Source organism: Bos taurus, chromosome 28 (assembly GCF_002263795.3).
Source record: "Bos taurus isolate L1 Dominette 01449 registration number 42190680 breed Hereford chromosome 28, ARS-UCD2.0, whole genome shotgun sequence".
Taxonomy (NCBI): domain Eukaryota; kingdom Metazoa; phylum Chordata; class Mammalia; order Artiodactyla; family Bovidae; genus Bos; species Bos taurus.
The window spans coordinates 30,028,871-30,042,920 of record NC_037355.1 but is presented as its reverse complement, the minus strand read 5'-3'; the positions used below and the strand labels follow the sequence as shown (position 1 = coordinate 30,042,920).

The 14,050-nt window shown below is 39.6% G+C and overlaps 1 protein-coding gene across 6 annotated transcripts in view; it reads right to left on the bottom strand.

Moving 5' to 3' along the window:
* The window catches only part of ADK (adenosine kinase), a 543,729-nt gene that overhangs the window by 513,480 nt on the left and 16,199 nt on the right, over positions 1-14,050 (bottom strand). Inside the window, 1 exon segment of one of the 6 annotated variants that reach the window (NM_001076066.2) lies at positions 4,103-4,244. The exons of 4 other annotated variants lie outside the window; for them this stretch is intronic. In NM_001076066.2, the coding sequence (NP_001069534.1) occupies positions 4,103-4,116 (14 nt within the window). In that variant the 5' untranslated portion in view covers positions 4,117-4,244. 6 annotated transcript variants of the gene reach the window in all.

Sequence of the window (14,050 nt, the reverse complement as noted above, 5' to 3'; positions counted from 1 at the left end):
GTTTATCAAATATGTTCCATCATTTCTCAGGTGAAGACCAGCTGGAATCTGATATATCGGGATGGCCAAAAACTTTGGGGTTTTCGTTAGCCATCTTACAGAAAACACCAAATGAACTTTTTGGCCAACCCAATACACACTCTGATAATTGGTTTAAGAGACTGCAAACTTGGACTCTTCATTAGTAATGGTGTAGCAGAGTAGAACATAAACAATAAAAGTCAGAGTCAAATTCTCCAGCCAAAGTTATTCAAAAATCATAAGCTTTTTTTAAAATTCTTTTTATGTAAATAGTTATTTGGGAATTCATAACAGTGGGATGCTGCACTGGAAAGGGCACTGAATCAGGTATCTAGAGATCTGGGATCTAGTTCAAGACATGCAACTACTTGTTATGAGCCCAAACAAATCACAGTATCTCTTGCCTTCAGATTCTTCGACTGTAAAATGAGAGAATTAGGTAAGTCCGCTTCCTATTTAAAAATCTAAGATTTAAACATTTTCCGATGACATCATTCTCTAAGGAGACCAAATTGCATTTACAATGTTCCATTTACAAAATGCCTTAAAATATAAAAAAGTTTCATATCTCCTCAAGAACACTGTGGAATACATATCTGTATTACCATCACAACAGGCCCCATGCTGTGAAGATTAACACTCTGGTCTCTGAATCCAGCGATCTAAGTTCAAATCTCAGTGGAACCAGAGATTTGTTTGAGGGCTTCCCCAATGACTCAGCTAAAGAATTCGCCTGCAGTGCACGAGACGTCAAGATGGGGGTTCAATCCCTGGGTGGGGAAGATCCCCTAGAGATGGAAATGGCAACCCACTCCAGTATGCTTGCCCAGAAAATCTCACGGACAGAGGAGCCTGGCGGGCTCAGAGAGTCACAAAGGGTCACAAAGAGGTGGACACGCCTGAGTGACTGAGCATGAGCACACATTACCATCACTATTTCATAAAACCAATGTTCAGAGAAAAAGAAAAAGATCACTAAATCAGCAAAATACTGTCAGTTAGAACCCAGGTATATTGACCACTGGCCCTCACTTGTTTCCATTTCTATATTCTGTCATAGTCACTGTGAAGAGTCACATATTACTATATTTACCAGCAATTACTTTAAGTGTGGTGTAAAAACAGCACTGGACATAACGTCAGCTCGGTGACCTTGATCATTCTTGTCATCAGTAAAAGCAAGTCAGCAGTCCCCATCCTCTGGGCTACTGTCAAACTGAGTACAAAATGGGAACGCACGTAACATCATAAATGTGAAAAATTAATAAACATAAATGTGAAAGGTATCATAAAATTGCATTAAATGTTGTATTCTTTGGGAACCAGCTGGTATCTGTAGGATTACCAACCCATTTAGAACTGTCACCACATATACAAAGTTGCTTCAACTTCAGCAGTCCCCACACCTACTCTTAAACCTAAGTTATTAAGTTCTTTGGAGGACTGTGGGAAAGCAAGAAAGTTACTATAGTTGTCCCTCACAATACTTAACAATTTTTGTTCCCAGAAGCAGTTTTTATCTTTATTTTCTGTATATAATTTTGTAGTTTTCTAGGCTGCGCCATGTGGATGCAGTACCTTGGTTCCTAAGTTCAAATCCATGCCCCCTGCACTGGGAACACAGAGTCTTAACCACTGGACCGCCAGGAAAGTTCTAGAAACAGTCCTTTCAGGAAATTTAAGTAGTATGTTGTTTTTATAAAGGTATCTTGCAGAGCACTAGATTATGGATATCTGGATTCCGTTCCTAACTCTGTCACTAACTGATTTTACTCAAGGCACTCAACTTTTCTTAGCCTCAGGTGTAAATGTGGCAACTGGTTTTAGGTAATATCTAAAAATCTTTGAGTAAGTCACTATAGCTGAAGACTATACAAAATGTAGACTAATTATCTGAAGATACAAGCATAAATGTAACTATTATTAGTTATCTACCCTTCCAGGAGTCAAATAAGACTAGCATTAACCTTTAAATCAATCTTTCTGGGACTTGCCTGGTGGTCCAGTGGTTAAGAATCTGCCTTCCAATGCAAGGGACATGGGTTTGATCCCTGGTTGGAGAGCTAAAATCCCACGTGCCTCAGGGCAACTAAGCCTGCCACTACTGAGCCTGTGCTCTCTGGAGCCTGAGCACCACTCAGAAAAGCCCATACACTCTCAATTAAGACCAGAGGCAGCCAAAAATATATGTTTAAAAAAAAAAAAAATCAAGTCTTTTTAATACAACCACCATTCAACTTCTACATTAAAAAACACATCCTATTGTCACTAGCCAAGCAGCAGAAGTTTTAGATTTGGGTGTTTCTCTACCAAGAAGTAGCAAGGATTATGATGATGGATTAAAATTAAGTCTACACAAGAGACCCTTAACATAGCAAGTATTTGCCCCACACTCTTAGTTAGTAGCAGACTGAAATGATGGGATTTGAAAGTGCAAATGGGGAGATGGAGCATAAACTAGGTTTAACAGCATAATCCTAATTCACCCTAAATACTGTTAGCATTAAAAGCTAAATTTATACATCCCAATACAATTTACTGTGAAATCTTTCCATGTGGATCTCCACATTTCAGTGTGTGTGTGTGCTCAGTTGTGTCAGACTCTTGGCAACCCCATGGACTATATAGCCCACCAGGCTCCTCTGTCCTTGGAATTTTCCAGGAAGGAATACTGGAGTGGCTTGCCATTTCCTCCTCCAGATGTTCTGGACACAAGGATCAAACTTGCATCTCCTGGGTCTCCTGCATTAAGAGGCAGATTCTTTACAATGAGCCACCTGGGAAGCCCCCACATTTCAGTACTGTATTTCCATCCTCCTTCTGCGTAATTAGGTAAGTACTCTGAGTTTACATAGAATTATGCAATTTAAGAGAAACTGCATCCAAGTTCAACAGTTACATCCTAAATTACCTGAGGGTTAGGTTCTAAAGTAATTTCTAAAATACTGTGTAGTCAAAATCACCAGTGAGAAACCATTAAATCACCAGGACTTAGGCTGCTAGAAGCTCGCAGAGCAAAATTTAATTTCATTTATTCTCTTCACATTTGTGCTGGGGCCTCCCTTTCTCTGGGACAATGAAGGTCAAAAAGTGAAAAGTCACTTAGTCGTGTGGGACTCTGCGACCCCATGGACTATACGGTCCATGGAATTCTCCAGACCAGAATACTGGAGTGGGTAGCCATTCCCTTCTCTAGGGGATCTTCCCAACCCAGGGAGAGAAACTAGGTCTCCCACGTTGCAGGTGGATTCCTTCCCAGCTGAGCCACCAGCGAAGCCCATGAAGGCCAAGGTCTACTTTAAAAGAGGCTGTTCAGAACACTGGGTAAATAAGGCAATTTATCTCTCTCTCTTTTAGATTTATCTCTTTTTATAAATAGTTGCATTAGCATAAGGTAACCATTTGGTCAATGCTACCCACAGACACTGGACCGGGCCATTAACAATAAAGAACCTTCCAAACTCTGGAAGAGCAACTGAGGTGAAGTTTTTCGTTTATTGCTCTCATTGTATACATGAAACTCATTCTGCTGGAACTCAGATAAAAGTAGGTAAACAGATGGTACCTTGGGAACCAGAGTCCTAATTCCAGTCATAAGCAAACATTGTGAGGACAATTTCAAAACTTGGGGGCAATCTACCTGCATCGAAGGGCCAACACTGCAGGTCTGCACTGGGCCACCAACGAAGTTGTCAGAAGGCAAGACACGCGGGCAAGGACACGCCCGGTGCACGTCACACTTCCCCAGGCCTCAGGCCATTCGGGGGGTGGGGGGAAGACAGCTACATTTTCATAAGAAATCCACTAGACTCATCAGCAAGCTTCAAATCCTGGAATCTGGGCGAGAGTCACCTCAGCTATGCGGCTACTCAAAGGTCTCCGCCACGTGCCTCAGCCCCCAAAACTTCTGAGGAAGGCATAAATGACCAAATGAAAAGTGCAGAAAGCCTCCACATGAGGGGGACTGGTGGCACCGGGAGGCTCCAGAACACCCAAGAGAAGGGGCGGGCGGCAGTTCTCAGCAGCCGAGAGGCTAATGCCTACCTAGCGCGCAATTCAGGCTGCCGCCCAGATTAATTACCTGATGGCCGTCATAGCTTCACCTTCCAGCCCCAAGCGACAGCGCTCGCGTCCGATGCTCTGCGTTCGCACGGGTGGCAGCAGCAGGTACCACAGCCACGGCTTCTGGGCTCAAGCACTCCGCGACCCGGGAGCGCGTCCTCACACACCCCGCGCGCGGGCGGCCCCCGCCTAGCCGGTCGCTCACGCTGATTGGCCGCGCCCGGAAGGGGCGGGCGCTCCGCCCCTGGCTGGCGGCCCAAGGACCTAGCCAGGGCGCCGCCGGCCACGGCAAGCCGCCTGTGCGTCTCGTGCCGGCATGCGGGCTAGCGGGCTGGCTAGCGGGCTCGGTGGCCATCTTGAGTCCTGGTAACTGCCTATCCCCACTCCCGGCTTACGGTGCACGAGGTTGGGTGCCCGCCTCAAAAATGGCCGCCCCGAAAGGCAACCGGTTTATCAGTCACATGGCGCGGTCTACCTCGGCCAGCCCAGGTCGCTCTAACAGGGCTTGGGACGGGGGCGATGTCAGGGCAGTCTTCGGAGAGGGGGTTTAACAGCCTAAAAACCCATCTGCAGAAAAACCGCAACCGCCTGGCAACCTCAGTCCGGGGAGAGTCGATCGCGTGGCAATAGCAGCACGATGTGTTAAATTAGAACTCGCAGCCTTCTAAGAGTCAAGTGCCGAGTATGGTGGTCCCCAAACGTTTTGGACTTTAAAAAGTTAGGACAGCTTATAAGGAAGTGTCCAGGGTCTCAGTGTAAACTTGCGAATCAGAACCTAGAAAAGTGAGGCCCGTACAATGGTATTTTTAGCAAGTTCCCGGGTTATCCAGGTACACGTGTAACTTTTAAAACCTCCAGGCCAAACTAGCCCAGACTATCCTGCTTGACACACTAATTGTCAGACGTCCTCGCTTTCCTGAAAAGGATGCAGCGCTCTGAAGCAAGCATCTAGTCATAGAAAACTGGAAGAACCTTGACTCTTGGCGCTAACTTTGCGATTTAGCGGGGGTAAAAGAACTTAAAACTGAGTCTGAACCGCTAATAAAAGACAGTAAATCAATTCCACCTGCAGGAAGGACTGACATGGGGGCGTTAGAAAATAAACGTTTTATGATCTAAATAGCTTTTGTTTATTCCCTCTTTATTCTGTGTACAAATATTTATATAAACAGACAGACCATAACCTCCGGTGGCATTCATTTACTAAGCATTTTGGATGGGGTTCAATTCCATAATCTGAAATCAGTTACATTAGAAACACACCCTAACACGTAACATTGAAATGTGCATTCTGTGATTGAAGGAACTAAATATTTATTTCCTTTTAATTAGTTTAAATTTTAAAACCAAAAGCAAAGTAAAACATTATTCCATTAAACAGTTATTTTTCACTGCATACGTTTCAAGGTAGAAAATTTAGCATCCAAATTGAGACACTGCACAGATAAATATGTACTTTTTCAAGACAGTACAAAAAAATACAGAATATCTCAAGTCTTTATATATATCTTGACTACATGTTAAAATAGTACTTTGCTACACCGGGTTAAATAAAACCTATTAAGATTAAACTGTTTACTTTTTAATGTGGCTAGAAGTTTAATTTTGTCTTACATTACATGTCTACCTGACAGTGCTGTTCTGCTAAGCCAGCCTTGCTTTTCTTACCTACCATTGTCCCTGTGACAGAATAATTATGTTCACAAAATGAAATTAGTAGATCAATTTACACAAATCTGTGGTTTCTTACAATCTAAAATATAAGTATTCCAAAAGATTTCAAGTTTTCTTCAAAAATGCTTTTAACATTATTTTCTTTAATTTGGAAAATGCCTATCTAGAAGGAAGCCCTGCACTATAAATCTGAAGTGTTCAGTCCATGAGTAAAGGCTATTAAAAACAAGAGTCTTGGCTGATTGAGACTTTGACCAAATGTCCACAAGCAGAACCAGCCAGTTGTTCCTCAGGAAGTGAATCAAAGCAGCAGCAGGATAGCAATTTGAAGCAGTGGAGACATTGACTAATACAACAGTTTGCCTTCTCCACTAACGGAAAATGTTAATAGATAACCCGCATGAGTCGGACACAAGTTAGCGACTGAACAACAACCGTAACCCGGATGAACTAAAGTAAAACCAGGAATAATACTCAGAACAAACTTCAAAATCTCCATGCAACTTTTAATATGGGATGCACTATGGTGCTTTTCAGACTTTAATACATATCACTTGAGAGATCTTATTATTAAGGATTCAGCAAGCTCTGTGGTCAAGATTTTGCATTTCCTTAAGTTCCCAGATGTTTCCAGTTGCTTCTCCTGTGGGCCATGCTAAGTAGCAAGGCTGTAAAGGAAAGTAGCAAGATTATAAAGGTAGCAAGACAGAAGTGACTTGGAACCTCTACATGACTTCCTGCATGAGTTTACACATTACATGCTTTTCATGGCATTGAGAAGATCAAAACTTAATTCATTCTAGTAAAGTGTCTAATAGAGTCCTTAGCACAAGACATGATTACTACTTTGTTATTACCACACTTGTTAAAATTATATCTCTGAGAAGCATGATACGAAAGCTAACCTGAACTTGGCCCTGTGAAAAATAAATGAACTTTTACTCATGCTTTTGTTGACACTTACTTTTGATTTTTACTAATAAAGGTAAAGAAAAAAAGGTGGTACACAAAAAAGCTAGATTTGAAACCCTGCTTTTAAACAAATATATTGTATGTTATTAAGGGATGATAAAAGTCTGCTATGTTCAAATATTCAATAAAATTGAAGTCATATCAAATTCAAAGATTTCTTTTTAAAAAACCCAACTTTTGAGAAGTGACACTTTGCATCTAACAATCAATACTTTTGTTTGTACTCATAACCAGTCAACACAACTTTTAAAAAGTGTATTATTTAAAATGTACTTAGATAATAGTTCATTTTGGCAGGTATAAATATAAAAATGTTATTTCAGTAAAAAGGGTTCATGTGTGATCGTTCTTTTAGAGTCAATCAGGTAGAGATAAAAGACATGTTTTTCCAGATAAAGGCAGCAGCTTTTTTCATTCATAGCATGTTCCTTTCCTCTTTTCATGCTCCTTTCCTAATCTTTCCCTACCCTCTCTTCCACCCAGTTTTTTTCAACCATACACATAACAAATACACACACGGTTAGCTATTGAGTAACTACTAAAAAACTTTTGATCAATTTTCTAAGCAATTTATTTCAATCCTATTCAATTTATTTCCCTATTCAATCCCTATTTTCCGAATAGGGAAAAGCAGTCAATTGGAATTTTTAACTTCCACTAACCTTCTTCCAATTTAAATAGTTGAATCAAGATCAGTGAGTCAGAATAATTTACTCATAGAAAGATAGATAAGCAAACATTCTATTTATCTAATCATGTGGTTAGTTTGCCACTAAAAGCACGTAGATAGCTAACCCCCAAATAGTTAAATAAATACATTTATGGATACCATAACAAATATGTAGACTTACCATTTCAACAAATGCTTCCAACCCCAAAACAATAGCAAAGTTCTCTTCAAACACAACCAGTTTGTTGTTAAGGGTTCAATAACAAGTATTTCCATATAATGGTACATTTCTAGAAAGCTCTGTGGCAATACATGTCACCAATTCCATGTTTTAGGCAACTATCATAAATAAAATAGAGCAAATGTGAACAAGGATTTGTATACTATTTATTTCACATTAACAGTAGCAAAAATTTATTACATCCCTAACTAAGCAAAAATAGAATGCCTGCGTGCTAAGTCGCTTCAGTTCTGTCCAACTCTTTGTGACCCTGTGGCCTATAGCCTGCCAGGTTCCTCTGTCTATGGGATTCTCCAGGCAAGAATACTGGAGTGGGCTGTCATGCCCTCCACGAGGGGATCTTCCAGACCCAAGAATGGAACCTGTGTTTCTTACACCTCCTGCCTTGGCAGGCAGCTTCTTTACCACTAGCACCACCTGGGAAGCACAGGAATGAGGAGGTGGGAATTCTAAGCCTAGGCCTACCAAAAAAAAAAGTATGCCTTTTGACCATTAGTTTCCTTATCTGAAATGCAAGGTCATCTGTTACAGTCAACATCTCAGGGCCCTTTCAGTTCTTACTGGAAAGTGGGGGAAAAAAAAAAAACTGTCCACTTGTGACTCAATACAAATTGAGTAGATTTTTTTTAAGAGGTGGTCAGTTTTAATGAAAATAGAACGTATACAGTTTTACTTAGCTTTCATTATAGTCAAGGTTATTCAAAGAAACATTGCTAAATGTATTACCTCAAAAGATATAAGAGGTTCACTATTTTTATTTCCTTTAAATTATTGTCCGTAGATTCTAATGTCACATTTCACTTTACCATGACATATTCAAACAGAACCTAATCTTTAAATGGAAACTGACAATTTATTTCCCAGGAGAGTTTGAAGAATATAATAACATTTGATTGATTGAACTTTATTTAGTAAGAATTCTTAGCAAAACTCCCTCCCAAGAACACCCACACAGTGCTTCTTTATTTTCAGTGAACCACAAATCTCTAAAAGTCAAAGAAAACTTTCAACTTAAAAGTATAGGACAACACAGCTTCCCAATTATTTATGCTGCCAAGAATATATATTTAAACTACATAATTGAATACAGCACTATCATTTCATAAAAGGGCATTTTAACATAAAAATGTAAAAAGGCCATCACAGAATAAATAGTGCTACTCAAAAGTATTGCTGGTAATCTTATGAAGCATAGTTTCTATGTAAAAGATTTTTTCTTATTTTTATTTTACCATAAATCTGGTACATCACAAACAAGCTTTTAGGACTGAATCACTCGGAAATTTCCTAGTGGTCCAGAGGTTAGGACTCCATGCTGTCACCACTGAGGTCAGGGGTTCAACCCCTAGTCAGAGAATTAAGACCCCACAATCCAAGGAATAGCCAAAAAAAGGGGGAAGGAGATCAATCACTCATTAGCTCAACAAATATTTACTGAGTTCTACTCTACTACTCAAAACACTGGAGACTAAGCAACGGCCAAGAATATGTACTGCCCTTAAAGAACTTACATTCTAGTGAGGGGATATGGATGAATAATCAAATAAATAAGATCATTAAATGCTCATAAGTGCTATTCAGAGAATTAAAACCAGCAAATCAACACAGAGAAAGGCTCATTTAGAGTCAGTGAAGGCCTCCAGTAGGAAGAAACTGAATAGCAAAGAATAGCAAAGTGGGGAAGGGATTCCAGACAGATATGACTAAAATAACTGGAAGGCCAGTGTGAAAAAGGGCAAGGAAGAGAGGAAAGGCTGTAGTCAGAGAAGAAGCAGGCTGTCTTAGCTTTGATGAGCCTAAGAAGTTTAGATTTTGTTATAAGCAAGACAGGAATTAAGTTTTGAACACTTAATTAAGTTTTAAACAGAGGAATGACATGATCTGATATTGTTTTAAAAGAGAATGTGGTTACAGTGCAGAGAATAGATCACAGGAGCATGAAGGCAGAAAGACTAAATTAAAAGCCTGTGACAGGGATTTCCCTCGTGGTTCAGTGGCTAAGACTCTGTGTTCACAATGCAGGGGGCTCAGGCTCAATCCCTGATTGGGGAACTAGATCCCCCATGCCACCACTAAGACCTGATGCAACCAAATAAATAACCTATTACAGTATTAAAGATGACAAATAATTCTGATCTGAACCACAAAAATAGTGGTGGACATAGAAGTAAATGGACATTTTGGAGGTAGAATGACAGGACTTGCAAAATACAGGGGAGTAAGGAAAATAAAGGAATCAAGAGTAACTCCTAGATTTTAGACAACATTGGGTAAATTGGGGCTAAATTGAGTAAATGGTGCTGCTATTACCAAGATAAATGGAAAAGGCAAGAATCAAGTTCAAGGGACAAGTTCTAGTAGTGGTCAGGGATAGAAATAAAAACTTGGGAAACAGATTTTTCTTTCTAGTCGTTCTTACTCTGTAGTGCCTACTGTTTTCTATTAATAGACTAAATAGTTGTCCACAATTGTATATGCAGTTTCATTTGAACAACACCCTAAGAGGGGAACCATTCTACCTTAGCAGTCACCTGCTAGCAATCACTGTCTAAGTTGCTAAGTCGTGTCCAATTCTTGCAACCCCATGGACTGTGGCTTGCCAGGCTCCTCTGTCCATGGGATTCTCCGGGCAAGAATACTGGAGTGGGTTGCCATTCCCTTCTCCAAGGGATCTTTCCAACCCAGGGATCGAATCCAGGTCTCCTGCATTGCAGGCAGATTCTTTAACCTCTGAGCTACCAGGGAAGCCAGCAGCCACTAAATATGTATATAAGAAAAATAATAGGTACAACTTGCATGCATGTGTGCTCAGTCACATCCAACTCTTTGAGACCCTATGGACTGCAGCCCATCAAGCTTCTCTGTCCATGGAATTCTCCAGGCAAGAATACTGGAATGGACTGCCATGCCCTTCTCCAAGGTACAACTTAATGAGTGGTTAGTATGTGCCAGGAACCACGCTATATATATCTTTCAAGTACTATCTCATTTGAATTTACAACAACCGTAATAGAAGACATTCTATTATCACCATTTACACTTGAAGAAACTGAAACTCAAAGTGGTTAAAGAATTTGCTGAAAGTCACACATTACAGAGCAGAAATGCAAACTCTGGTAGTATAACTCCAGAACTGGGACTGATCAGAGTAAACCCAAGATAGACTGACGTAAGTCTGAGACTTTTACAAATATCCAAGTTTCAGACCACTATACTGTGACTTCAACCCATGCAATATAATAGTCCAGAAAGAGCTTTCTTATTAGCTGGAGCATCACAGGAAATACTTTCAGAAGTTGCTTCTTTTTTTTCCATGTGTACTTATTCATAGTTAAATCTAAGCAGACAATGAATCTGCCATTTTTATCTTTAATTTGGCCAAGACTCCTAATTGCCACCAAGAATCATCTCTTAGACCTCTTCATTTTTTAAATTTCAATCACAATTTCATTTCTGTCAAAATCACAAGACTGATTTTTGACAAAGAAAAATATCTTTTTTACCACTCTGCAAGAATTCAGAGGCACACAATGAGTACAAGGGTTCAGTTTACTATAAAACTAAGAAAATACCCCATCTCAGCCATTCGTCTTGTGCAAATCAAATTTAGGCTTTAGGAAAATTACAAATTATTTCTTAGCAAGATCTTTCAAGACTCAGAAATTGAAACCACAAATGTCCATAAAAGGCTCCTCTGTAAGAAAAAAAATTTTTTATATATTCATGCTGTCCTTGGGTATGTCCTCTAACTAACCGGTGCCTATCATTCTCTAAATAAGAGTAAAAAATATGCAGCTTTATCCAAAGAGTTCTAAGGAACAGTAGTTTCTATTGAGTTTTTTAGAAATGATTAAACTGGTCTCTTATTTAGTAGTCCCAGTGTTTTGGGGCTTTTTTTTCCCCCTAAGAGGTATTCTAACAACGGTAACCAGCAATCTCATAGTTTCCACTAATGAGGACTAATCTAGATCTGAAGGCCCTGTCTTCAACCCTACTACATGGGCAGAGGGCCATCTTCTCCCACAGTCTATAGGACAGGACACAGACTGGCATTGGTTCTCATCAGCCTAAAGACTGACCTCAAGGAAACAGTGCAACCCCTCCTTGTGGAAACAGGGCAGACTGCTTTCCTGCAATAACGAAGCATTTAAAATTGAAACACGTGGAAGTTTTATACAGCAGTGATGGCGGTGGAGGCGGTAATGATAGTGGTCTCATTGTTACTGGGAAACCAGGGAGGGGGAGATGTGCCCACCAAAACTGTTGTATTGGGGAAAATGTAATCTTTGAAGTGTCTTCTCTTAGTTGGCACAACAGACATTCTAACTCAAGTGTAATTAAAACTATATACGTATAAATACAGCACACACACCATAGCACTCTTTGGAGTGCTTTCAATGGACATACTTCACCCAGTGGTTATTTGATGTGATCACGTAGTCTCAAATGAAAGGGAAGGACCACTAGCTTTTGCAGTGGGTTGCTGTACAGATTTTCTATTGTTTCACTGCATCTGAGAGAATCAGGCATAAGAAACCTTAAGAATAAATTATTTTATTGCCTCAATAGTTATAAAAGTTCATAGAGAACTGCAATGTGATAGAACTACTATCATCAGGGTTTGACATATGTTTACATACACAAAGTATGTACATATGTATGTATGTACATATGTATGTATGTACATATGTACATACATAGGTATGTATGTATGTGTGTATATATAACATTATTTCAAAAGGGTAAAGCATCTGTCTGCAATGCAGGAGACCCGGGTTCAATTTCTGGGTTGGGAAGATCCTCTGGAGAAGGAAATGGCAACCCACTCCAGTACTCTTGCTTGGAAAATCCCACGGACGGAGAAGCCTGGTAGGCTACAGTCCATGGGGTCGTGAAGAGTCAGACACGACTGAGCGATTTCCCTTTCTTTCTTTCAAGCATCTATAACATATCACTTTGCCAGGGGTTGAGATAAGACATTTATCTTCACAAGCCTATTTACAAGCTTAAAATATACCTAAGTACTCCCACTCTCATTTCATTTGAGGGTGGGTTTTAGTATTTATTTTTAAATACTGGCATTTAAATGCACAGAATTTCATTCTAAATTATCATTTTCCACATTCTCCTCCTTTATTACTTTGAAGGAAATCTTGATTGTCTTCATGTCTTTCTTGGTAGGAAAGAATAGCCTGGGGTAGAGGAACATTTAAAATGAATGTGGTTTATCTGAAAAACAAGACATTTGTCTGCAGACAGAGGCGAAAAAACAATTACTCTCCAGTGCAACTTGTCAAATAACCAGCCCAACCCATTCCCAAAAAGCCAGGGGTTAAACTCAAACACTGCTTCAAGATCTGGGATTCTAAATAGCCAAGGGTATGGTAAGATAAATCCCTTATATTTATATCCTAAGAGACTGCTATTAATATTCCAAATATAGGCAGATACGCTAACATGGACATTTCTTCAAATCCCTACAGCTCTTAGAGAGGAGGATGGAGGGAAGTGAGAGGGAGTTTGGGATGGACATGTACACACTGCTAGATTTAAAACAGATAAACAACAATGACCTATGCACAGCATATGGAACTCTGCTTAGTGTTAGGTGGCAGCCTAGATGGGAGGGGAGTTTCAAGGAGAATGGATACATGTGTACGTATGACTGAGTCCCTTTGCTGTTCACCTGAAACCAACACAACACTGTTAATTGGCTATACCCCAATACAGAATAAAAAGTATATATACAAAAATCTCTACAATTCTATCATAGGGAATAGTCCTATTCTAGAAAGTCTCTATCAGCTAAAAATACATCACAAAATCTACATTTTACAAAAATGAATATATTTTTTGCAGGTATAATGGACACCTAACATTGTATTAGCTTCAGATGATTCGGTATTTGTATATATTGCAAATAATCACCACAATGTCTAGTTAACATCCATAACCATACACAAAGATTTTTTTTTTCTTGTGATAACAACCTTTAGATTTATAACAAAAACATTTAATGGTTTTGTTTTCTTTACTGTGGGGTGGAATGGGGGTTGATGGGAACAGATTTCGCACTTTCCAGATTTTGACAAAAGCATAACAGCTCCAGATTGACTATATGTGAAGGGAAGAAGTAATTAAATCCAAATGGAATCTCCAAACATTATAATAAGGCAGTTCTTTTTAGGTAGCATTAGGTAACAAACTTAAGACTCCACAGAAATGGTTAGACCTTAAATTATTTCTCCAAAAACCTAAAACTCACTATATACCATGGGAAAATAATATACATATTTAAACTCCGCACTTCGAAACCAAAAGTTAACACATTTTCCAATGTTATTTGTGCAAGTGGAGGGGTAGGAGAGTAGATTATTGAAATGAATCATCATTCAAAGGACAGAAGCAGA